The sequence below is a fragment of the Trichomonas vaginalis genome, chromosome V (genome assembly GCF_026262505.1).
Source record: "Trichomonas vaginalis G3 chromosome V, whole genome shotgun sequence".
Lineage (NCBI taxonomy): Eukaryota > Parabasalia > Trichomonadida > Trichomonadidae > Trichomonas > Trichomonas vaginalis.
In genome coordinates this window covers 14,875,838-14,902,419 of record NC_067207.1, presented here as the reverse complement: position 1 = coordinate 14,902,419, position 26,582 = coordinate 14,875,838, and the positions used below count along the sequence as shown (strand labels likewise).

The 26,582-nt window shown below is 31.4% G+C and overlaps 8 protein-coding genes and 1 pseudogene across 9 annotated transcripts, besides 5 other annotated features; 4 read left to right on the top strand and 5 right to left on the bottom strand.

The window, feature by feature from the left end:
- Positions 1–591: 591 nt before the first annotated feature.
- TVAGG3_0337890 (uncharacterized protein) lies at positions 592–2,120 on the top strand (the record flags this gene model as incomplete). The annotated part of the gene is made up of 1 exon (XM_001324104.1): positions 944–1,957. One exon carries the CDS (start codon positions 944–946, stop codon positions 1,955–1,957), a length of 1,014 nt encoding a protein of 337 aa, XP_001324139.1.
- A 201-nt stretch (positions 2,121–2,321) lies between these two features.
- TVAGG3_0337880 (armadillo (ARM) repeat-containing protein family) lies at positions 2,322–5,454 on the bottom strand (the record flags this gene model as incomplete). The annotated part of the gene is made up of 1 exon (XM_001324105.1): positions 2,339–5,434. The coding sequence occupies one exon, from the start codon at positions 5,432–5,434 to the stop codon at positions 2,339–2,341; it is 3,096 nt and encodes a 1,031-aa protein (XP_001324140.1).
- Positions 5,455–5,705: 251 nt separating this feature from the next.
- TVAGG3_0337870 (coiled-coil domain-containing protein 162 family) lies at positions 5,706–11,321 on the bottom strand (the record flags this gene model as incomplete). The annotated part of the gene is made up of 1 exon (XM_001324106.1): positions 5,706–11,321. One exon carries the CDS (start codon positions 11,319–11,321, stop codon positions 5,706–5,708), a length of 5,616 nt encoding a protein of 1,871 aa, XP_001324141.1.
- Positions 11,322–11,737: 416 nt separating this feature from the next.
- On the top strand, positions 11,738–14,136 carry TVAGG3_0337860 (serine-type endopeptidase protein; the record flags this gene model as incomplete). The annotated part of the gene is made up of 1 exon (XM_001324108.2): positions 11,740–14,064. The coding sequence occupies one exon, from the start codon at positions 11,740–11,742 to the stop codon at positions 14,062–14,064; it is 2,325 nt and encodes a 774-aa protein (XP_001324143.2).
- A 469-nt stretch (positions 14,137–14,605) lies between these two features.
- Positions 14,606–14,642: a mobile genetic element.
- Positions 14,606–14,642: a terminal%2Cinverted (terminal inverted repeat of Banshee-A3 transposon ID:TVAGG3_0337850).
- A 2,062-nt stretch (positions 14,643–16,704) lies between these two features.
- Positions 16,705–17,386, top strand: TVAGG3_0337840 (annotated as a pseudogene). Its single transcript has one exon — positions 17,020–17,386. A coding segment is annotated over exon 1 (367 nt).
- A 278-nt stretch (positions 17,387–17,664) lies between these two features.
- Positions 17,665–18,569: a mobile genetic element.
- Positions 18,570–18,627: 58 nt separating this feature from the next.
- Positions 18,628–18,663: a mobile genetic element.
- Positions 18,628–18,663: a terminal%2Cinverted (terminal inverted repeat of Banshee-A3 transposon ID:TVAGG3_0337820).
- Positions 18,664–19,412: 749 nt separating this feature from the next.
- On the top strand, positions 19,413–20,609 carry TVAGG3_0337810 (uncharacterized protein; the record flags this gene model as incomplete). Its single annotated transcript, XM_001324110.1, has 1 exon — positions 19,413–20,609. One exon carries the CDS (start codon positions 19,413–19,415, stop codon positions 20,607–20,609), a length of 1,197 nt encoding a protein of 398 aa, XP_001324145.1.
- Positions 20,610–20,800: 191 nt separating this feature from the next.
- TVAGG3_0337800 (origin recognition complex subunit 5 family) lies at positions 20,801–21,951 on the bottom strand (the record flags this gene model as incomplete). Its single annotated transcript, XM_001324111.1, has 1 exon — positions 20,832–21,938. One exon carries the CDS (start codon positions 21,936–21,938, stop codon positions 20,832–20,834), a length of 1,107 nt encoding a protein of 368 aa, XP_001324146.1.
- A 376-nt stretch (positions 21,952–22,327) lies between these two features.
- TVAGG3_0337790 (uncharacterized protein) lies at positions 22,328–23,534 on the bottom strand (the record flags this gene model as incomplete). The annotated part of the gene is made up of 1 exon (XM_001324112.2): positions 22,467–23,534. One exon carries the CDS (start codon positions 23,532–23,534, stop codon positions 22,467–22,469), a length of 1,068 nt encoding a protein of 355 aa, XP_001324147.1.
- A 47-nt stretch (positions 23,535–23,581) lies between these two features.
- TVAGG3_0337780 (uncharacterized protein) lies at positions 23,582–24,205 on the bottom strand (the record flags this gene model as incomplete). Its single annotated transcript, XM_001324113.1, has 1 exon — positions 23,582–24,205. The coding sequence occupies one exon, from the start codon at positions 24,203–24,205 to the stop codon at positions 23,582–23,584; it is 624 nt and encodes a 207-aa protein (XP_001324148.1).
- Between the last annotated feature and the right edge of the window lie 2,377 nt (positions 24,206–26,582).

Here is a 26,582-nt window from a genome sequence, read left to right as displayed (position 1 = left end):
GATTTTGAAGTTACATTGTCTTTTAAACCTAACTTGAGAAGAAAGTTGACAATATCAACACAGCCGCTTTTTGCTGCACGCATTAAACCAGTGTGATCATCATATAATCTACTAGCTATTTTTTTAAAATCTGGGCATTGATCATAAATAAATTGAACAATATCGAGGGATTTAGATTCACAAGCTTCATGAACAAAGACATAATCACTTGAAAAATCAATACCTTTCGACCAAATGAATTTTACACAATCAAGATTTCCATACTGAATTGCATAAATCATAGAATAATCATCAAAATCTGAGAATCTGCGCAGAATAGATAATTGTCCTCCAGCTGCAGCATAATGGCGCACATCCAATTTTTTTGCAATTTTAATGTTTTCATCCGCACCATAATTTAAGAGGGAATTGTAACAACGTTCAGATCCTAAAAACGCAGCAACATGAATTGGCCAAGGCCAAATAGTTATTAAAGCTGGATACTTGTAGTCTGTTGGTTTAGTCAGTTTCAAATTAGGATCTTGATAATTTGAAAGGATTGAGGCTAATGATTCTGCGTCGTCATCAACAATAAATCTGTAAATTGCATTGGAAACATCACGCATAAACATTTTCGAATTTTTTTTTTAAAATTCATGTTTGATTTGAACTTTAATTTCTTTCAATTCCCAGAATTTAATCGAATAAACAATAGCTGATTCATTTATTGAATCTTTTATTCATTACCAAATTTCTAACAATGCTCAATATTATCAAAATTCAAAGATTTAAAAATTCAGCGAAGAATTATCGAGATGAAAAACAAATAGAATCATTTAACTCTCACATACAATTCAACTAAACATGCTAATCCTCAACAAAATCTTTCTGAACCATCAATTTAAAGGAATTTTCCCTATTATTATAAAATCTTCTACAATAAATCACTTTAATTATATAACACATGAATGCTTTACCATATTGCACAAATAGACTTCGATATTTTACTTTGTTTTTTCATAAATCGAGAGATGATTGGAATCGATACTTCAATGATCCACCAACAGTCATAAATACTGATGGATCTAAGCAATTTCTGAAATCAGATCCAAATGGAAAATATTTTGTTACAGACTGTAATTTTGGAGACTTAAAGACGAAATGTATCTCTGTTGAATCAGTAGGTCCGAACTATTTAGGAATCAGTGAAACAGAATTTAATAAATGCAGTGCAGATGATCACTGTCCATGCACTGTTTTTCGAAATGGATCATTTTTCCAATATCGAGTTACAGGAAAAGACTGCACTACAAGATTGACACATAATGGAATTCATACATCAGTTCTAGCTAGACAGAATAGTTATGATCTAAATCTGATTGAAGAATCATCAATTTCAGGTTATTCAAGTGAAACATCAGGCTCTGTACTTTGGCACAAGAACGGAAATGTTTCATTTGTTTCAATCAATGAAAGTAACTGCAAAACAAGATATGCAGTTGGATATCTTATTTATAATGATGCATCAGGAACATCAAGCACAAAATTTTGTCAATTTATTTCAAATAAAGCAGATTTAATGTGCTATTGGCATTGGTATTCCCAACATTATATTCATTGCAGTAATTATTTAAATAGTTCTTCATCTTCAACCGCATCTCAACCGGGAATTATTAATCTTGCCAGTGCAAATTCGCAAATTTATATTTCTAATTCAGTCATGAAAGATAATTCAGGGAAAATTTTATTATATTCAACTGAATCAAGTTCAGATATCATTGCTGATAAGTGCTTTCTTGATAACCAGAAAATAGAAATGATCACATCAGGGAATGGAGATATTGAATTAAATAATAATAACATAATCTCTCTTTGCATTCTCGTTAAGATCAAATACAAAACTATTTTACAAAACAAATTCTGCAGATGCAAAAGCAATAACAACCTTTATCTCATTGCATTTCTAACTACTCAATAAAAATCACTATTAACTGCCGAAATCAAATCACAAGTTTGTGTACCAAATATAGTTGAGAATTTTTTCAATCAAAATGTTTTGAATGAATAGTTCCTATTTCTTCATTTATTTCGGATTTCGAATCCAGCAATGAATTTAAATGGATTGAATCAAGTCTAGACGACTTTATATCATAGAGTTTATCTTATAAGAAAATCCATTAAGATTTTATCTTTTTAATAGAGACATTGAATCTGAATTATGTGAATGAATAAGTCTTTACTCTTTGATAACTTTAAATTAATTTCCCCATAATGAATCTGAATAATATTTTGAGATATGAAATATTAAATAAAATATATATAAAAAGAATACATAACAAAACATTTAAAAACAAAGCTATTATGATTGAAGAGAGGCCTCAACTTCCGAAATCGTGTTTCTAAAGAGGTCAATTGACTCCTGGTTTCCGTTAAGTGTCTGAGAAATGCAAGAATCTCTGTCAGGGAAGTTCTGAAGTAGGGAATTCAGTGTTTCTAAGCAAGATCTCAAAATTTGATCTTCAATTTCGAGATTTTTCAGCTGATTTACAGTCCGTGCGAATAAGGATATTAAAGGACGCACAAAATAAGGTACGAAATTGATATCTAATGAAGAAGAAACTGAACAAATGAAAGAAAATGCGGAATTATTCAGTTCAACTTCATTCTGATAAGGAAGAGATCTAAGAACTATCTCTACATGATCATAAAAGTTGAAATTGAAGGCAGAAGAAAACAACAAAATGCAATTTGACAAAAATTCTTCTAATTGTACTGCATTTGTCATTATATCATCACAATTCTGCTGTTGAAGTCTTTGTATCAATAACGAATAAACATTTTCCGCTATTTGTTCAACAAAAGAAGAATTTGTTTTCAAAATTTGGCAGAAAAAGTTTGTTGAAGACTTTGCGAGTGTTGCAGTACCTTCAGCGATGTATTTTAGTAGCAAATCCATGAATTTCTGTTGGAATTCTGATGGAAAACACTCTTGATTTGCAACAATCACTGAAGAACAGACATCTATGGCAAAAGATGTGACATCTGGGTTCTGTTCAACCAATAGATGATCGAAAATAGGTAGAAGAGCGTTGGAAATGATGGAATAGTCCAATTTCATAAGCAAATCTATCATTAAAACGGAATAAACGTTTTTATCGAATATAGCATCGATGTAAACATAATATCCGTTGTTGGAGTTGAACGTTTCGTAGATTTGCTGCAACATAATCGGAGGTAACATCTGATAATAGTCTCCGAGGACAGTAGGACCGAAAAGAGACACAATCTGAGATATTACATGCAATGCAGAGGTTATTATGTTCCTATCTTTCAGAGAATTTAATAAATTAAAAATTTGTTGAATCATTCTGAAAAATAGCTCAAATATTTCGGATGGAACTTCAATAACAGATATTATTTCGCTAATCCGACACAAAGAATCGAAACCTGAAATGATTCCGTTAATATCTGGGACTCCGAGTATAGTTAATATGAAAACAAGTGATTCGTGGATTAATCCAACATCTTCTGATACCTTAGAGATGGAAATCATGAGTTTCAATCCGCAAATCGCCGCATCAAATTTCAAACTCAGTTCCTCGAGGCCTTTGCTGTTTTTCATCCTGTTCAGTTGAGCCATTTCAATATTCCAGTGAGGTTCAAAGAGTGGTCGGACCAAATCTAGAATTTGGCTGAATTTATCACCAAATGCTTCAGGAATACTAGAAACTAAGCTCGTGAAGCAGTTCAGGGCATCAATACATGTATATTTATCGTCAGAGGAGATGGCTGTTAGCAAAATATTGTAAATATCTTCGAAATAAGAAACAATTTGGTCGGGACAACGAAAAGCAAGGGACGAAATGACTCCAAATAGAGGGGAAATAATACTTGTCATGGAATCTTGCTCAGAAAACACTTGTCCAATTAATTCTAAAGTTGGGGTGATAATTTCGTTGAAAAGACTTTCAATTTTGGACTTGGAGCGGTGTATTGCGTCCGACAATGACTTTGCCGCATTGATTTGGAGCCCAGGATTGTTTGATTGCAACAATTGAAAAGAAGTTTGGAAAATTATTTCAAAAACAGGGTCGGAATCGACCAAAACACCAATAACAGAGTTCAACATGTTCGATGCTGATGAAGGATCCTCTCCATGAATCAAATTTACGGCAAAATTAATAAAATCTGTAGAATTGTCATTAATTTTCTGAGAAAACAATGAAGCATGTACATCTATGAACCTCATGGCCATTCTAACTACTATATAGTCCTCGGATCTGAAAGATTCCATTAATAATTCGAAAATGTCGTTTCTCTTCAAATTAAACTCCCAAGGTTCAGCGGACATTGCATTCTCTATCATAAGCAACAAAGCAGCTCTCGATTGAGGCGTTTCCAGAGCATCTAAAACATTAATTCCTTGTTGAGTCAATTCTATGACGTCGGAAGGTTTTAAACGTCCGTATATTTGGTTATACATCTGATCGAAGTCGTAAAGCCAGTTCATTGTCGGATCCATATCATCTGATTCGAAAAAGTTCATCGAAAGTGCGATTTCTAACTGGAATATGACAGACAGCTTCTCATTGTTCTCTTCTTCTGTCTCTCCAAAGTATACATCGTCGGAATAACAGATCATCGAAGAAATGAAATTGTTTAGATGCAGAGAATACTCGATTTCGAAACTCTGCGTCTGTAGTAATGTAATGAAGAAGTCAATTGTCTCTTCAAAAGGTAAAAGTGAAACACCTTTCTCTAATCCACTGATTATAGGTGTGGAAACCTTCATAAAGTCTTCTAGGTTACCTTGCGGAATGATTTGTTTGAGAACTGCTAGTAGTGGTTCACCAAAATTATTAAATGACTCAATTAAAGCTTCATCTGTATTAGAATAGTTCTTGATTGGTATGGCAAGGTTAAATAAAAGCTGTATGGCGTATGAAATCGACTCAAACTCTGATGTTTCTAAACCTCTCTGAATTAAATTTTGAAAAAATTCGAGATTTTGAATGACTTTAGTACTCTTGATGCTATTAATAAGTTGTGACAGTAACTTTAAAACAGTTTCTATAGGCGTGTTTTGGTCGAATATCAATGCAGTGAATTCGTGCCATTCTTGCCAATAAGTTATCAACTCAGCGATAACAGCAATTATCGAGTTAATTACTGTTGGTTCTGTTGCCGTTGTTAGGAATTCTAAAATCTTTGCTCTTGCTTGTAATATGATCGAATCATCGATTTTCTTCTGTAACTTTCGAATACAAACGCAGACACCATAAAGAGCATACTGCATTAGAACGATATCATCTGTTTGTTCTGCGATCTGTAAATTGATTTGGATAGATTCTGAATTTAAATAACATTGCTCAAGCAAATTAGACACTTCTTGGACATTTTTGCCAGACCTCAAGTTAGAGTACAGTTCTAAAAATACGTCTAGTGAAAGTTCCATCGATTATTGTGTTCTAGAAAAGCAAATTCAGAAGAAAATCTATAAAATAATGAAAATTTCGGATTGTATTGCTTGCTAAATATTTTATATCATAACAAATAGGATGTGTACGGTAAGTGGAACCGAACTATCAAATGAGAGTAAGAATATCCATTATTTGATTTTCGGCTCATAACAAATTAGACATTTATGTTAGTAAGGAATAGAAATTATTCTAGTTATGGAAAATATAGCATTATTTTCGTATAACAATAACTAAATAACAAAACATTTATTTAAATCTAATTGTAACTTTCTTCTTTTCTCTTCTTGGAGTAGTATCATTCAAAGGTTTAGCTGTCTTTGTGCCTTGTGCTGTATGTGGCCTTGATGGACCAAGCGAAAGTGGTGGAGTTGAGCTTGGAGCCGTAGTATTTGTAAGATTTGATCTTGATGAAACAGCAGCTGAGAAAGGTCTTGTGATTCCTGTCTCTTTCTTTGGTCTTCCGCTGTTTACACCTCTTGGTTCTGGCTTTGGTTTCTTTGGAACAACAACAGTTTCCATTGTTGCCAATGATTCAGGAGGCATTGAATTCTTTGCTGCTTCGCAATCAGCAATTTGTCTTCTTAAATATTCATTTCTGACAGATAACATTTCATTTTCACTTTGTAATGTTTGTAACAATCCATCAGAAGTTAAAGTATGACTACTAGTTAAAGCTGTAGCATTTAATGTTGATGCAGCTCTTGATAATGTTGCAGGAACTCTTTCAGAGATAATTCTTGTTCTTTCTATCTTTGAAACAACAATTTTCTTTCTTGTTCTTTCAATTGCTGTCATTGGTCTTCTTATGTCAATTTCTGCTTGTGCATCTAATTTATTTGAGTCTTCTTTGAGTTTGTTGAGTGTTGCTTGTGCTGCTTCAAGTTTATGTAATAAAGCAGAAACATCAACATCTCCAACACCATCAAACTGTTTCAGTTTTCTGTTCAATTCATCTTCTTTCTTTGCGTTTAATGCTTTCCAATGAACTAATTGAATTGTATTCTGCTTCTCACTGTCAATCATTACACGCATTCTTGCTGCTTCTATCGAGTTATCAGATAATGCTCTGTAATATCTCTTTAATGATGCCAAAGTTGATTCTTCATAAACTTCAAAATCTCTTTTTCCTTCCCACATTTTTGCGCTTTCAAATTTCATGTCGGAAGTTGATGAAGCAATTCTTTTAATGAAGAATCTCCTTGTAGCAATATTAGACATACATCTGACTATTCTCATAACAGTAATCTTCTTTCTCAATGCTTCTATGTCCTTTTTAACTGCCATACTTCTTTCATCATTCTTTTCTTCATCACTGTTGAATTCACTCGATGTATCTTGTTTGAATCCTTGCATTGTCATCTTCTTGAATCTTTCTACAGAGAACTGGACTTCTCCTGCAGCTTTGAGTCTGCTTTGAACTAATCCATATAGTTCTTCTCTGCATTTTGCAAAAGATTTCTTAGTTCTATCTTTTTGTCTCCTCAGATCATACAATAAAGTATCGAATTCAGCTTTGATTTCTTCAGTTGAATCAATGTCTTCATAAATAATTGCCTTCTTTCTCGATCTGATTTTGTCTTCAAGATTATTGATCTTTAAGAAATCACTGCCTAACATTGAACACAAACTTGTTGCCAACTCATAATCGTATCTTCCTAAAACAATTTTCTCAAAGATGTCAATTAATTTCAATGTGTTATTATCTTCATTATAAAGATCTAACATGAATCCGAAAATTCCATGCCACAAAGAAGATTGTTGTTCTAAACTTTCTTTTTCATATTCGTACAAGAAAGGTGTTAAATGATGCATCTTTCTTTCAACAATATCGAAATTAATTGTTTGTTCTCCATTTTGGATTTCTCCAACTCTTGCGTTCTTCAAAACATTGCTGAGTTTGTGAACTAATCTTGCTCTTGCGTTTTTGGCATCACCATCAAAGAAATTGTTGATATCATTCGATGAAAGAGAAAATTTCATCATCTCTGGATCAAGTCTTCCCTGGTTTCTATCAGGAGACAAAATTGTTGGTAATCTTTCGATTTCTTGTTTAACAATTATGAATTGTTTTGTAAGAATTGCTTTGTCGCATTCATTTCTCAATGCTTCTATTTGTGCACCAATGATTCTGATTTCAGGAAGTGGTTTCTTCTTGAGAAGTTGTATTTCATCTTCATGAGGAGCTAAAATATGATGAGCTTGACTAACAATTCTTTCGTCCCAAATATCATTTCCATGACTATAAATTTGAGGAGTCATTTGACTCAGAGGATCAGTGAACTCCATTATACCAGAATACAAGCAGAAGAAAGCAAATTTCAATCTGTAATGGGCCAACAAACTTCCCATGAATGTTATTGACTCAATAACTGCTTGGTAACTTTCTATTGTTGATCTGATATCTCTTGCAGCCAAATCTCCATCAACTCTTTGATCAACCAAGTTAATTCTTCTCAACAATTCTTGTCTCGATGATTCATCAGCATCACAGAAGAATCTCGCGCACCAACTTGGAGAATATCTCAAAGAAACCATTCCATCAACATCAGGAAAATCACTCATCTGATTTAACAAAGTTACTAAATACGATCTCAAATTTGCATCATTCGATTCCATTGTAAGGAAACTTTGTTCGAACGCTGAATAAATGGCTAATTCTTGTCTCATCTCCATTTGTCTGACTTTGTCACACAAGAAACGTGAAGAAACATCGAATTCATTATATCCTGGAATTCTTGACAATTCATTATAAATTCTTTGCGGCATTGTTGTTTCCATTTGGAATTGGCATGTTGTTAAATCAATCAGAACTTTACTTTTCGGCTGAGAAAGAGAGCATTCGAATCTTATCATCTGATTCAATCTGTAGATATAAGAAACATGACTCAAAACAGCTTTAAATATCGAACCTTGTCTTGCAATTGGAGCTGATCTACAGTATATAAAGATTGTTCCCCAGATAGGAATAATGTAAGAGTTCTGAGTGTTTCCTGACTCAGTAACTAGTTGTTTGCTTGTTGGTTCTATGATAAAAGCATCAGAGAAAGCATTCAACAGCAAAAACTGTCTGAATATTCTACAAACAAAAGCAACTTCCATTCGATAAGCAGGGCCACTGAAAACATCTAATAACTGTGAAATATATGTTTCATAGTTAATAGATTGTTGCTTTGCTTGTGCGTTTAATATCAATCTGGCTTCTTTCTTTATTGCTCTGATATTAACGAAATACCAATCTCTGTTTTCTTGTGCTTTCTTGTAGTTATCAACAATATACTGTGCATCCAACAAAATTGTAGGAGCCATGAAAGATCTGATGAAACTGGATTGTATTGTATCACCATTTACACCTGCTTGTGTCAAGAAGAAATCACTTGACTCATCCATGGCCAAACTAAAGTGGTCAACAATTATATCGTTATCTAAAAGGAAGAAATTGTAACGAACAGCAACATCCATGATGAAATAATGCAATTTCTGGAATTGGTTGATTTCTTTCATCTGTTTGAAATGACCTGAAATGATGTCATCCATCAGCATATATGATTTGCTGAAATTAAAGTCAACTCTGTCGTAATCAGTCATTCCGAAATCTAAAACTTTTTCTGTATTAATGATGTCGCCAATATCAATGACTTCATGTGTCATTTGAGCTGTAAATGGATTCATGTATACTTTCGGATCATTGAAACCGCATCTACTGCTCTGTGATATATAAACATCTTGTAATGCATCGCATTTGATCAAAATATCTTGCAATTCCCAACAAACATCAACTGCAACGATTAAATTCAACAGAAATCTTGTTCTGCGACTTTTCGGAACATTTTCCATGAATTTCATCGCTCCTGATAATGTGTTAATGATAGGAGATGAAATCAATGAATATGGTCCTGAAGAAAGTTCGCATTTAAATGGATATGTTGTCAAAGAAAATGGAAGATACTGACAAATTTCGGAAAATCTGTCACTAAATGAGTTCCATAAGGAAAGTTCAACGTATCTTGTGTATCTGAGCTTCTTAATATCTGTTTGCTCGCAAAATGAAAGAGCTTCGTTGGATAATAACTCAATAAGATTTGGAATATCAGAAAGTCTGAAGGTTTCATGTGGAGAAATAGGAACACTTTCTATAAACAACTTGGATTGAGCTGGACTGATGCATAATCTGTCAAAAAGAGGAACATCATTTGGTAATATCGCAGAAATGTGGCGTTCATGAAGAACTTGGACTTTAATGATTGATGAAATAACATCTGCTTGCTTGTTGATAAGCTGAATTGCAAGATTATAACCAATCTTGTAAGATTTGTTCAGAGGAACATTCAAATAAGCTCTATCAGCAACGGCATGAGCAAATATTCTAATTGTGTCCTCTGTTTTGTGATGAACTGCACATTCATAGAGACATTGCAATAATTTTCTTTTTGCGTTGAGATAAATAGCTTCATCTTCAAGCATGTTAATGATCATTTGCTCTCTATCAACCATTACATCTGTTCTGTTGTTTGCAATCAACTTTTCTTCATAAATATTTGTATAATAACCAACAGTTTTGAGAATTGTTGTTTTAACATCCTCAAATCTTTCTTGTGCTGAGGAAAGCATAACTAAGTTTCCATTTTCATCAAGAACGTCAATTAAATGTAAAATTTCTTTTGATTCTCTCCAAGTGTAATTTGAGCCACAAATATTCGAAAGCATGGCTTCAAACATATTTAACTGTGATTGGATCATCAAAAAGAGCCATTTAGCTCGAGCAGTTCTAAATCTGAAATAAACATTAACTTTTTCGAGTTGTAAAGGTTCTCTTCTTGTTAAAACTGTTCTAGTTTTATTGTATTCGCCATTGACAAGTGTGTTGTAGTTTCCTGCATCAGATTTTATCATTGCAAGTAATTTTGGAAAATTATCTGATGCAAGTTTCTCCCAAATGATGTTAACTGTCTGTTCAATTGGTATTTCCGCTAAATATGACTCTTCTGTTATATGTTCTGATGTCTTTTTAACAGCATTGATTTTATAAGTTGTTTTTGTTGGAGTATACGAAATATTTTCCAATTTCGACCAAATTGCCGTAAAATATTTATCACATATGTAAAGATATCGTTGGGCATCAGGAGAATCCATTGGTTCTGTAACTCCAAAACGAGTGGCAAGGCTAATTAACTTTTTATCTAAATCTGCTGTTTCTGCAATCATAACAGGTACTTCTGGTTGAGTTAAGGTATTATTACGCGTAAGATCTGCTTCAATACGATTAAATGAGTCATTCATAATTTGATATCTTCTTGAAACTATTAATTGCTTAGCTTCAAGTTTAAGAACATGTAGAAATAGCTTCTTAAGATGTCTGACAAACTTTCCTTTCAGCAACATAATTAAATCATCATCAGAATATGTTGGAATAGTTGATTGAGTAAGTCCATTGATAATATTTTGGCATGTAGTAATATGCGCTGATAAAGATTGGAATAAAGTGACAAATTCTGGTTCAACTTGACTAAAAACTTCTGAAGTTGAACAATTCCTTGTAAGCCTATCACGTATTTTTTTAGCTCTGTTCATTTCATAGGAAAAGTAATCCGCAATTTTTTGGTTTGTGGTTAAATTTTCGAAATCGTTTTTAGAGACTTTATCGAGGCATTCATCTACGTAAAATGGCTTGATTTGTAAAGGTTTTTGCTTTTCAAAACTGTCTATAAAAAGAGAACGCTTTTTTAATTTTAATTCTCGAATTTTTCCCGAGCATAGTGCAATTTCAGAATCGTTGAATGGTGTGATGATGTTTTTAATGCCATCCTCCAGTTCCTTGAGGAGCAATTCGAGGTTTGCCTCTGATTTCTCCTCAAGCACGCTCATTTGTTAACGTACTCCTGAAAATTTTATAAAAATCTGGAAAGCTTGAATTTTTGCATATATGACAAACTATTCGAACAAAATCTAAATAATGTTTAATGGGCAGTCAATACATCAAATTGCATTATATTTTACTCAAATTAAGCTATTTGTTCTTCATATAGCATTGCATTAATTACCTTATCTGTAAGAAACTCTATTAATGCTATTAAATCATCCTAAATATCTAAAGAATCTTCTTCAATTTCAATTTTTATTAAAAACCATGCGCAACACGGGGTACTACTTTATATTCATGCAATATGAAGATATCTTCTTTGTAATAGCTAATTTCATCGTAGAGATTTCTCATATCATAATTTCAAAGGGTGTTTACCCCTAATTTAGAAACGATGATATTTCAATCACAATTTTTCAAAAAATGTTTTTCTTACTTAGTGGCAAAATTTTATGTGAAATGCCATCTGACCCACTCCTTGATAAACAATTTGATCTCAATAACATAGGAGTATATGATTCAGAGGCTGGCGAAGATTTGAATTTATTTCCAATTTGGAAAAACGAAAATCTAACAGGAAAAAACGTAGTATTTTCTATTGCAGGTAATGGGTGCTACAATTCTCATAAAGATTTAATCCAAAATCAACTTTCAGACAAACATTTTAATTTCGATGATAATACAACTGAAGTTCAACCAAGTCAATCAGACAAATACTCAGGATACTCTACAGGATTGCTAGGAATAGCATTAGGTGAAGCAAATGACATATGCACAGCTGGCATTTCTCACGCATCGAACTATATTTGCATCAAATCGACTAAAAATGATGTTGATAGTAGAATACAATCAATGAAGTACGAGAATATCAATACAGATGTCAAGTTAATCGCTTTAGAAAAATTATTTATCAAAGAAAATGACTCTTCTGATTATGTAAAGTTCTATTCACCACTTGAAAACAAACAGATAGATAGTTCTATTACATCACAAGATGCTCCTATCTTTATTACTTCATCGGGTTTTGAAGCAAAATCTGGATTTGACACAAACTTTGATCCAATTTCAAGAAATCCAAATGTAATCACAGTTTCAGATACTACACCATCAGGATCTCGTTCATATTGGTCCGGAAAAGGCTCTTCCGTTTTAATTAATGCTCTATCAGGAGGATCTTCAAATATTTATGGTTCACAACGTGACTTACCATATCCTCCAACAATTGGAATTGCTGATTCAACCAGTTGTGATACTGATTTCACACCTTATGGTGTTGGATCTGCAAATGTAGCTGGAATTGTCGGATTAATGCTTGAAGCAAACAACAAACTTACTTACAGAGAAATACAGACTGCATTAATCATCTCCGCTGTTCAAAATGATCCAAAACACGAGTCATGGACCACAAATTCTGCGAAATACCATTATAGTAACATATACGGCTTTGGTAGAGCAGATACAGAACGTGCAATTGATGTTGCAAAGCAAATAACAACACTTCCAGAGCAAAAATCCGTAATTCTCGATTTTCATAATTTATCTCTTTATTCGAGAATGAAAATTGCAAACATCACATCACGTAATGACATAAATATACCATTTATTGAGTATTTGAAGCTTTCTTTCAAAGCGACAAACGTCAGATCATTGAATCTCGATTTACTTTCTCCTTCTGGCACAAAAATACCTGTTTCTCGTCCAGCAAACACAGAAAATGAGGATGGAACATACGAATACATAATAAGAGGTTTCTTTGGTGAAAAAAGTGACGGAAATTGGACAGTATTTATTTCATCAAATGAATACCAACTGAAAGGAAAAATGGATGAAATCAAGCTCGAAATATATGGATTTGCTGCTCAGCCATCTCTCCCAACTCTCCCTGAAAAGAATGGACACGAAAAGAAATACTTTGACTCAGAATTAAAATTTGAAGTACCTCAAACAATTAATTGTGAAGAAGAATTTTCTGTCAAAATTGTTTCTGACACAGAAAATCTCTTTGATTTGTTTTTGGTCGATAAAGACAAGAATTCGGGATTTTTGGTTAAAAGTGATATCAAATCAAACCAAGAAACAAAAATTTCAATTCCTTGTTATTTGACAAATGTGTCACTTTTTGTTTACATCGAAAACAGAGAAAACAAACTTGGAAAGATATCTCAAGTGAACTATGTTAATAAACACAGTTCACAACAGATAATTAGTCCGAAACCATATGAATCATTGAACACAACCGATAAAAAACTGACAGTTCACTTCACTTTTGCGGATTTGTCTGAAAAATTCGGATCTGAGCCAGAATCACATTCAATGATTGCAGGATTATATGATATTGATAATAACAAGACTGTTTCCGCCAAGACAATTGATATTTTTGAGAAGAATGTTACGTTTGAAGAAATTCCTGAGAAATCGAAGAATTTCGTTTTCTATTTGACACCTTTGATGAAATCGAAATTTAATGGTTGTGATACTTTGATACAGCCAATTGTTGTCAATGCGAAATCATCAACATTTAATGTTCCATTGTCTTATAAATGTCCTGTTCCTCCAGGAGTTACAATTACTCCACAGGATGAAGAGGAAATTCCTGCAAATTTAACTCTTAGAATTGTATACATGGCATCATTTTTAGGCGTTTGTTTGATATTAATGATAGCAATACTTTTGTGGCATTGCTGCTGCAGAGCAAAGGAACAAGTATTTCCTCAACTCGATACAGTTCCTTTAGTTACTAATGAGTAAATAAAAAACTAAACAATCTTTCTATATAAATTTGACATTTTTATATATACAATTATATAAAAAATTATTGTGTTAGTTCACTATACAAAATCAATTATAAGAGAGCATTAACGATTTTTGAAGACTTCAGAAAATAGTAAAATTATCTGATTTTTATAATTCATGCGATTATAATTGAATATATGCACGATTATATGTAGTAGTAAGCCGAATAAAGATTTGGCCAGCTATTATGTCTCATTAAATGTTGTAAAAAAGAAATATTCTTCATTTGGCAAAGTGGTTTTTTGTTAAACATGTGATGGTTATAGATTAGAAATGTATGCATACTAAAATAACCCTTTTTATATTTTCTAATGAAAAGTATATAAAAAATCCAAAATCACGTATCACTATCCAATCATGCCAAAGAGTTACAAATTGATAAATTAAAATTTATAAAGTCAGAATATAGCTATTTGGAACTAATATTGAAGAAAAAAAATGTTGAATAATATTTACAATAACCTTTCGCTAAATTTATACTAAAAATAATGTAGTGTAATAAACAGAAATTCATCAAAAGTGACAGCTCTCAATTTTTTGACATTTGTAAATTCTAAATTGAATGAGAAAAATGAAATAATACTAAGCATAATACAATATTCTAGATTTAATTATAATTAGGAAAAAGTTAGTTTTGAGAGTACTTTTCATAGGCATATAGAATGAAATCTTCTGAAAAATAATATCACATAAACTCATATTATTTTCTAATATATAACTATTTTATATAAAAATCAAATTCAATGATCTTAAAAGCGAAGGATAAACCTCAAAATTTACGAATATAATGAGTGGGAATATAATGCTTATCTATCATAAAACCATATGAAATATTAATTTTTGCTTTACGCCTAATTTTTGACGACAATTAGCAAAAAATGTTAAATGTTAACACTCAGTCCATTTGAATATGAAAAATAAAATTGACTTTGATTAAATGTTTTTATTTATCATGCAATTCTTCTTGCGACCAAAGATTTGAATAAAAGTTCAAAAATAAGATAGCTTAAAAAATAATATACGGTAGTGTTTACTAATAGATGAATAGTATATAAATTCTATTAAAATGGATTTGATCCAAAAAAATATATAAAATTTGATCATAAATAAAATCGTTTTAAATTACTTCTTCATTTAAATTATAACAATTATTTTTGATTTTATATTTTTTTGGATCAAATCCATTTTAATAGAATTTATATACTATTCATCTATTAGTAAACACTACCGTATATTATTTTTTAAGCTATCTTATTTTTTGAACTTTTATTCAAATCTTTGGTCGCAAGAAGAATTGCATGATAAATAAAAACATTTAATCAAAGTCAATTTTATTTTTCATATTCAAATGGACTGAGTGTTAACATTTAACATTTTTTGCTAATTGTCGTCAAAAAATTAGGCGTAAAGCAAAAATTAATATTTCATATGGTTTTATGATAGATAAGCATTATATTCCCACTCATTATATTCGTAAATTTTGAGGTTTATCCTTCGCTTTTAAGATCATTGAATTTGATTTTTATATAAAATAGTTATATATTAGAAAATAATATGAGTTTATGTGATATTATTTTTCAGAAGATTTTGTGTTCTTCTTCAAAATTTTATTTTTTATTAAAAAGAATCTTTACAAAATATACATTTACTTTAATTAAGGGTGCACCCGTATGTACGTTTATTTGAGAGGAGGAGGATTACCCTCTCAATTTTGAGGGATTCGTTAGTTTATTTTCTCGATGAATATGCAATAAAATTTGATTTTTACCTTATCAATATACTTCATATAATATACACATGTTTAGGGATGCGTTAAACACGCCATTTGACCGGGCGTACATTTTTTTTGTTCGCCCAAAAATTTCGCCATTTGATAAATTCAAAAATTAAAAATAAAATTTTAATCTTGATTTTTTTATTTTCGTGATTTTTTTGAAACTTACATAAGCGATGAAATACTTTTTTAAGGGTATTATTATTGTCGTCTGGCGGTTTTAGACGACAATACGAATTTTCAAATAATAGGATTTTTAGCCAGATAAAGAGCTACTCCATATATCATGCGTGTTTGCATACTATATACATAGATGGAATTGATGTTCTTCCTTTATTTAGGTACCGAAACATGCTTGAAAAATCTATTTTTTAGACGACAATGATAATTTTGTCACTTTTCCAGACGACAATAATACTTTGTCACCTTTTTAGACGACAATAATAATTTTGTCACTTTTTCCAGACGACAATAAAACATCCTCTTTTTTTAAGTAATCGTTTATTATATATAAATATATCTTAATAAATTTAATTCCTTAAGGTAGAGCGTGTTCAAATTTAAAATCTCATACAATATTTTCTTAATGGCGTATTTTTCTGAGGTCGCCCAAATAAAGGCTAATTCAAAATTGAGAACTCCAAGGCGTATGGCGAGTATTCAAAAAGTACGCCACTTACAAAATATTGAATGTGGATTATCAATTTTTTGGCGTGTTCAATTTCAAATTTTGATATTTATGTTTATTTTATTCAGTATAATGCTAAGAATTAAAATATAAAATTTATAGAATTTTTTCTTTGAAAATATTTTACATTTTTATTAGACCACTCCTAGACTAGTCATCAGGTTATCCTCAGATCATCATCAGACTACTCCTTATCAGATTACTCATCATCCTCAGACTACTCCTTAGACCCCTCCTCATCAGACTACTCCTCAGATCTTCCTCCTGAGACTACTCTTCAGACTACTCCTTAGAGTCCTCCTCATCAGACTAGTCCTGAGACTAGTCCTCAGACTACTCCTGAAACTACTCCTCAGATTATCCGCAGACTCCTCCTCAGATTATCCTCAGTCTAATCCTCAGACTCCTCCTCAGATTATGCTCAGATTATCCTCAAACTCCTCAGATTATGCTCAGATTATCCTCAAACTCCTCAGATTATCCTCAGACTACTCCTCAAACTCCTCAGTCTAATCCTCAGACTCCTCCTCAGATTATCCTCAAACTCCTCAGACTACTCCTCAAACTACTCCTCGGTCTAATCCTCAGACTCCTCCTCAGATTATCCTCAAACTCCTCAGATTATCCTCAAACTCCTCAGACTACTCCTCGGTCTAATCCTCAGACTCCTCCTCAGATTATCCTCAAACTCCTCAGATTATCCTCAAACTCCTCAGATTATCCTCAAACTCCTCAGACTACTCCTCTCTAATCCTCAGACTCCTCAGATTATCCTCAGATTATCACTTTACATATATATATCGATAACTAAATAATTACTTATTATACTTTCTTTATTTTTTTTAATTTTAAATAATATTAATATATCTTTCTACGTTTAATGATGAAAAGAGAAAGAGGAGTAAAAAGAGGAAAGAGAAAAGAAAGAGAGAGAGAGAAAAAAAAAGAGAAAGAAAGAAAAAAAAGGACGGCGATAATTTTGTATTGTTTTGTTATTTGGCCGAATGGCGGGTACGAAGTAGCCGCCATTCGGCCCAAAAAATGGCGTATTATTCTATTTTTAAACGGTCATGGCGTAAAACCGTCGCATCCCTACACATGTTCATGTAAAAGTTTTTTTCCAAAATCCTCAGGAATTAATGGATTTTTGAATTTTAAGAATTTTTTTCGAATTTTTTCGAAAAAAAAAATATTTTCAGAACAGCCTTAACGGTTAAGATTTAGGAACAATGTTAAGTATCAAAAAGAAAGGAGGTCTGATATAGACAACATATATCGTTGAAGGTTGAAAAAATCTCTAATATTTGAGCCCAAAATTTCAAATTTTAATTTTTTGAAAAAAGAGGCCACCCGTATGTACGTTTATTTGAGAGGAGGATTATATTTTTGAAAGGGTGAAACATTATGAATATGTTCATTATATCATAATATGTATTATTATAAAAAAGAAAAAATAAAGCACGTTAAAATTTTTCTTTCTTGATTTTTTACAAAATCTACTTAGAATTATGCAAAATATGACTAAATAATTATAAATTTCAAGTTAAATTTTAATTTTGATAAATAACTTAAATTTCAAAATATCAAGTTCAGTTCGACTATGTATGTAGTAATTCCTCAATAAAGTGCCAAAACCCTATTAAAATATATGAACATTTTCAACATTTTAATGTTTTTATTTAAAAATTTGACGGAATATGAGCTTCAAACAATTATTATGTAAATAAAAATAATTAAATATATGTATTTATTCGTATTACAACCGTAGTAAGTCGATTCTTCCTTTCTTCTACTGAGGTTTGAATTTGATTTCGAATTGTAAAGAGATTCAAAGGGAAAATACTAGCGGATAAAAACTACCTCCATGAAAGGGTCATAATGGACTCAAGTTGTATTTTTTGATATTTTTTGCTTTTCGAGCCTAAATAGGTAGCCAAGATAATGCCTAAAAATAAGGTTCTAAATTCTGAAGTTTACATGATCCTCTCGTGTGCACCCTTAATATTTAAAAACGTGCTCTATCAAAAGTTCCAAAAATTCAATATTTTAGCTTTTTTGAGGTGTCACTTTTGATGAATTTCTGTTTACAACAATATATCGAAAATAAAAAGTTGTAAAATCGTCAAATAGCAAAACGACTGTTTTTCGGCTAGTTTCAAAAACAGGTAGTAGGTACGGATCAAACTATTTGAAATAATGCAGAATATTTAAATTAAAATTAAAAATTTAGATCGAAAGGGAAAACGCTGGCTTTAATGGATCTAATTTGTTTCACATTGCATATATAATTTTATTCTTGAATTTTTTAAAATGATATTTTTTGGGATTTTGAAATGATATTTTTTTTGTAAATATATTCAGTGTATTGATTTATTTTAATAAAATTATCACCGATGGAGTATATCAACGTTTTTATGCAGATAACAATTTGATTTAACACTTGAACTTCGATAATTTAGAATTTTTTTGAAATAAATTTAAATATCATTATTATTTGGCATTCTATATGTAGCACTTCATGTGTGAGTGATATATAAGCGTGCTGAAGCTTGAAACTATCATGAATTTGTCCATCAACTGAAAATTTTAAAAGATCATCCTCAACGGTTAACCGTTCAAAACTGTTGTAATTTGTGTTAGAATAATTGGATCATTATTATTAAAATCTAAAAAGTTGTCAAAATTACACAGAACATACTCAATTTTTGTGATGCCTCGTTTCATTTTTCAAAATTGTTGTTTTTTTATTATACTTTATCTCTATATCATAATTCAAAAAAATGGTTTTGAATACTATTGAAATTTTTTTTCCACTATAGAATTTGTTTCTTTTAAAAAATAATGTATAATTTACGCTATGAAGATTTGGCTCAAAAGTTGTATATTGAACAGGAAAATGTATTATTTGGCGATCTTAAACGAATTGTAATCAAAAGTTTTAACTTATCCCCTATTCAAAACATATATATTGCCAATAATCCATCAAAATACGATCAAGATAAAATCAACTTAGCAAGCTTTCCGCAGAAAACAATTAGATTTATAAAAGGAGATATAGATTATCCTGATAACATTACCCCAGAGGTTATTATTGATCAATTTAAAAATATTTATGAAAAAGGGTCAGAAGACTATGAAATAGTTTTTAGACTTGGTAACATCAAGAAACCATTCTCAAAAATTAAATTAGAGGACATATTTTCAAATTGTTATTACGTTGAAAAAAAAAATTTTTCAACATTTGCAAAAACAGAATTTGACTACAAATTATTCGAAACCAAGTCGGATATCAATTCATCCATTGTAAAAGAAATAAAAAAACAAAATAATGTTGAAATTTTAATTTCAACTTTTAACAATGTTAAAATAGTCAAAAGGATATCAATGAGTCCTATTATACAGAAAAATCAATTAATTGAATTAATTAAAAATAACTTTCAGAATCAGCCTGGGAAGATATTTTTGAAGACTCTTACGACTGTAGTTGAGATTGTTGATCAAAAAGCATACCGAATTCGAGCAGAGATGGAAATATTTTTCATATCAAAAGAATTTAATTCTTCGAAAGCTCCAGAAAAACAGTCAAATATTCAGGAAATACCTCAAGCAACAGTTATCCCTCAGCCTGTTGTCATAAGTTCTCCTCCACCAGCAAAATCCATTCCCGTTTCTCCATCTTCAGTCGATCTTGATTCGCCACTTGGCAAATTTGAACCTAATTTTCGTGCTGTTTCAGATTTATTAGCTCAGTATGAAAATAATTATTTATTAGCTCAAGTCGCTTATATTCAATGTAATGACGTTAAAGAGGCAGTTGCTAATGTCAAAGCAAACAGATTTGACTCAAGCTGGCTTGATAAAAACATTTTAACGGCGCTCAAAATAATTTCTGTAAATGCAGATCAAGAAATAATTGAAGTCATGAATGTTTACAAAAGACTGAATATGAATCGACCTTATCCTGGTCGGTTAGAATCATATTTCGAAATTTCACCACAAGAAGTCAGTATAGTTTTAGAATATAAAGATTCTCTTTAGTTTTTTTATATTGAATAAAGTTGTATATTAGTTTTTATTATCGAAATTTTTTATAAAATATATGCGAAATAATTCATCAATGCCACCATAATATCAAGCAACCTTTATTTTTAGTAGATATGATAGTAATCGTCATTTCGAATAATTTTTTATTTTAAAATAGGAAAAAAAAAGTAGTAATAAAATAATAATTCGTTTTTAGACAAAATAAATTCATATGACTTAGTTCATATCTTCTGAGACATAATAATTAACATCAATTTCAACGTTAAGGCCAGCAGATTTGACCTCATCTTCTGTTGCCAAGCATTTTATTTTCGGATCAAGTCTGATATCACCTCTGATTTCAATCAAATTCAAAGAATAAAGATTCTGAATTTGAGTATAAGCGGAATAGTCGAAATCGAAGTCATCGCAATAATGGAAATTAAGAGCCTTTGCAATGGCAAAGATTCTGTTAATGCTAACGTATTCGTGTTCCTGAAGAAAATTCGGATGTTTCCTTTGTCTCTTTGCAGAGCGAGAAAGATGAGCAAGATCTGCTAATGATGATGTATGGGAAGCAATATATGATGCAATTAAGAGTAAATTGGCGATCTTTGGTAAATCAACAATTCTGGATTGAACTGTTTCGCGGATAGCTCGTAATTCGTGAAGTACTAGCTTGGGGAATAATTTATCGTCTGGTTTGATCTCTGATTTCTGTAACTTGTACGTTATATAAATAATATCGCGAATATCATGAGTTAGAGGGCGAGAAACATTCACAACTTGTTCTAGATAGTGATCAAACTGATCATTATCTTCGTGCTTGCCGCAGCTGCGAACTACCTGGAAAATTTCATTATCTGTGTATGGAGCAAAATCAATATTAAAAACTGTAAGTGGATCTGTAATAAAGTTAACTGGAGAAGTTCTTGAAATAAAAATGAAATAATATTTCGACATAATGTTTGATTCTACAGCGGATTTGAATGTTGTAAATAATTGCTTAGCAAGATCACCAAGCAAATCAAATGAATCGATGAATATTGCAGTTGGTGTTGGTGAATCATAATAATCAACAAATTGTTGGAAAGATCTTGCTTTCTTATCATCGGGAGCAATAGCTTGTGAAAGTTTATAATAAAATCCGCCATTGTCCATATCTGTTTCGCAAAACATATGGATTTTTCTCATATCTAAATCTTTATTTTTGACAATTGCCTGAATTGTAGTAGTTTTTCCGGATGAGGCTGGTCCAGAAATTACAATAATGCGAATACCAGTTAATATTGATGCTACAATTTCTGTATACTCATTAGAACGACAAAGTGGAATTCGCGCCATTTATTTTTTTTTTACTGAAAGGATAATGTTAAATGTTCTTGGACTCTAGACTTAAAAGATTAATAACAAGCAAAGTTGATTTCATTCATAAAATTCCTACATATCCCTTTAATAATTATTTTCATTGAAAGCTTTGACACAATATTTACATATTCTACTGAGATAATAAGCGCAATGTGAAGGTCAAAGATTCTGTCTATATGAAAAGATCAAATGTACAACGAATTTTATATTCCAAAATATAGCATTTTAAACAAGCCATTAGTATTACGAACTGATTTTCCTGCACATGAAAAAGTTGTCTAATGCTCTACATTACCAAAACTCAAAAAATTATTTCAATAAAATTTATTTCAGAAGCAGTAATGTAAAAAAAGATATTAATTATTAGAAACAAACTAGTATTAAAAACATTTATTAGATTACTAGTAAAATATTACAACTAATATTAAAATATAAAATTGATTTTCTCAAATAACAAAAAACTTACTATCAAGAGTCGATATGGCCTATAAAGCAGTCATCATTTCAAGCGAGGTTGAAGAAGAAATCATATGATTCAGGCTTGAATTGGAGAGAATTCGCTTTCTTGCTTGTGGAATGAGCCGAAACCTTTGGAGTGAACGATAATCCTTCCCTCTGATACGTGTCCTGGAAGTATCCAACCTGATCTGAGTCTGACATTTTGAAATTTTGATGTCCAAAGGCCGACATAGCATTTGATGCATCGTAAGGAGGCATGATAGGTATCCTGCAGAACTTTGCCATCATTTCTGTCGGTTCTTCAACTTTACATGAAATAATATTTTCATCAAATTTAAATGTCATTGCAGAAAGTTTTCTTCCGTTGAAGTATATTCGTTCGTGTGCGTGATAATGATCTGCATCCTTCTTACCTGTCAAATAAAGCAAGCCTGTCTCAAATTCCTCTAAAACCTTCTGAACAATTAAATTCGTAGCCGAGTTTTTGAGTTCGAAATAAAGTTTCGCGAGACATCCACCGTCTTTTATGTTCTTATTGAGGCGCTTGAGGTCGCGTTCCATTAGAGGTACGTTGAACTGTAATCCTAAGACGTCGTAAGCTGCAAACAATGTAAAGAACTGAGGATCATTTGTATATTCTTCAAGTCTTGAGATCATTGACATGAATAGGTGCATGAAAATGACCGCTGACGTAGGTACGATGAGATGGAATGGTAAGTTGGGCTTCTCTTTTTCGATTGTAAGGAGAATTTTGATCGTTTTCGCTATGCAGTGGGAAAGAGCGTATTCTGGGGATTTGAGTATGTTTGCATCGATAACGACAAGTAAAAACGAAAGCTTGGCTAGCGTTTCGCGTGAAATCGTCGGGAAAGGAATCGTATAAATTGTATTTGGTCGCATGAATACGAACGGACGATATTCTGATATGTGGTCATCGTTAATAACTCTAATCATGTGATCGCATTTCTCCTTTTTACGAACTAGTGAATCAATACTGGAAGAAAGCTGATTTCCTGGGCCAATCTTTGTTCTGCGAATAAGTGAGTTCCTGTATTTGAGATAGTCAATAGTTAATTCATCTAATTGCCGAGTTTGCTCTAATTGTGAATCCATATAACACATTTCCGTGTCGAACTCCGGTACAAGGTATTCGGATCCACTCATGAACGCCTTGTATTCCGTATTCGAAAAAAATCCATCGAGGTCGAGTATGTCTTAAGACGAGGAGGAATTGGAATAATACGATATGATTTGCCAGCTAATTCCCATTCACGGAACTTCTCGTTGAATGGAGCTATGCGAGAAGAGTCCATTCCACGACGCTTCTTTGGTTTCTCAACACCCATGAAGTAATATTGAAAATCATCAAGATCTTTTTCAGAATTAATGACTTCCCTTTCATAGGTGAAATGTTGATATGCCCTCGATTCAGTTTTAGGCATCGGTTCTACACCTGCAAGAGCACAAGTGAACGAATTTTGTGAGCTTGTCTCAGACATGGCAATAATCAATGATTCAAATATATTTTCTACTTCATCATTTGCATTATTGGGATCTGAAGAAGATGAACGCTTCTGAGACATCTTTTCCTGGAAAAGTTGATTAAAATCGTCTTTTTCGAAGCGTTCGAAACGCTTGGAGCTTGCTTCGAGATAATGATCATCATTTTTATTTTGGTTAAATGTTTTCAAGGCTGAGTTAGAAGCAGAGTTGGAGATATGAGCTGAGCCATTCTTATTTGTTCTTGAGTGATGAATCTCATCGTTCACGTCATCGCTTGACATCTTTTCGCTTGATGTAGCATGATCCTTTATGGAGCTGATCGATCGACTCCGAGCTGACCGCATGACTATTTTGTTTTTATTGAGATTAATAGTTTCACAAATAACCGTTTGATTTGAAAATAATCTTGGTGATTATTTATTCGACATCTGTAATTGATTTAGATTTTCCAGTAAAAAAATTGAATTTGCCTCTGAAAGTTTTCAGCGAAGTTTTTTCAATTTTTGAGACAAATTAAACCAATATTACCTTAATTTGGTGAGATTGCATTTTAACTGTCAGATTGTAAAATTCAAAAAATTAAATTAAAAATTTGCTAACAAATCTATCATAAAATTTGAGATGTTATCGTATAGCAAGCCAACTATGCCCTAGGAGCAATAAATGCCTTTCCTTAAATCTTTACCTTATAATCAGTCACTAAATTTAAAGACATTTGAAGATGAAACTCTTTTAAATCGAGATAAATGAATAGAAATTATAATGGAGCATCTATGGGATGTGACACACTATGGAATTCATGATTATTATAATAAATTGACATAATGTTTTACTGAATTATCAGGTTATAGGTAATTGCAGTAAATAAAGTAGTTCTTATCTATTGGATAGTGTATATTGAAAAAGAAAACCCTCAAATTTTACATCTAATAAATAGATTGTCAATTGGATTGTTTGTCGACTATTTCGAAGCATTAAATTTATTCAAAATACTTTATTTCGTGAAATAATGCCTCAGTCATACAGTTAAATCATTCATTTTAAAATTTTCAACATACAGTTTAAAATGATGAGAATATTATTTAAGATTCTTCAGTATTTGAGTATGCGTGTTATAGTTTAAAATCAAAAAAACGTAATGGACTAATGATGAGGATTCGGTTCTCAAAATTTATTACCCAGATTTTCCTTACTTTTACCACCCCTCAAAAGCTGGGGACACCGCCTATCGTTGGGAGTAGCTATTAAATAGAACCACCAAGGGTATTTTCCGAACTGCCGGTGTAGTGTAGTGGAAACATCCTACATAGTGATTCATTATGCCAAGGTTTGATTCCCATTTAGCTAATTTTTTTCTTTTTTGGATCATGAATTTTTTTTGGGTCACTATAAGATTTGTTTCATGTTCTAAATCTGCTGCATATGGAATCTATTTTTATTTACCTATTTTTTAAAAATCTATTGGATTGCCAAATTTGAATATATTTAAAATCATAAAAATCCAAAAAAACTATAAATATATGTTTTATGCATAGTGCCGATACTCAAATATCAGATTACTTAGATCCATGAATAATATCCGAATTTTTTTTCTTAAAATTAAACTTCCAAACTTCTTGCAATCTTATTCTTAATCAATTGGAAATTTTTAAAACCATTTTTTTAAAATAATTTTGCGTAAATTTTATTCTCATGTTGTTTTAATCGAAAATTGATACATTTTCAAAAAAATAATATTGACTTATGAAATTCATTTTTAAGGTGAAATAGTATTGTTTTTATTAAAGTATATGAATAATATATAAAAAATTAATGAATAATATAAGCAGATTTTTAGTTTACAAAACAAATATGAGCAATGCAATTTCAAACTTTTGCTGGCAATTTCGATATTGCTCAAGTTTGTAGTATTTGTGATACCTATAACATCGGCTTAATCAAAATTCGATTTTTCTTATGAGTTATTGAGAAAATTTGATTGCAATGAGAAGGATTTCGACGTTTTTGATAAACTAAGAGCTGAGCTTTAGGGGTTCAGTTCATTTATGGCTGTAGTTTGATGCGTAGATCTCTTTTTTATTGTAAATTCTTTCAGCATGGAGATCGAGAATGAATCTTTTGAGAACTTTATGAGTTTTTACACCCGTAAAGAGGTCCTTCGAGGAAAGATAGTCCAGACTACATGAAGATGTGGGTTAACCAAAAAAATCCGATGGTTTCCCCATATTCATGTAGATCTTCGAAAAAATGAGCACCAAAAAAGCCAAAAAAATAGGCTTTTTATTGGATTTGTACACTAGATCAATAACCTATTTAGGATCTGACACTCTTTTTAGCCAGAGATATGAGGTCCTTTCTAGGAAAACCATCTATTCATCCATAAAAAAAATGAATTATCGTTTTCCCCAGAAATTACATGGGGAGTGGTAAAAGTAAGGAAAATCTGGGTACTCGAATTCAAATCACATTTTTCTTTTATGAGCAATTTAAAACATATTTCAAAATATTGCATATTTTCATCAAATAGAATATAAAAAGAATCAAAATAATTACTAAAACATGTTTTGATAATTTAATTCATACAAAATTTTAAACATGACGTTAATTTGGTGTTGCATACATAATAGCAGTCTGCATTAATGTTTTATAATCCGAGAT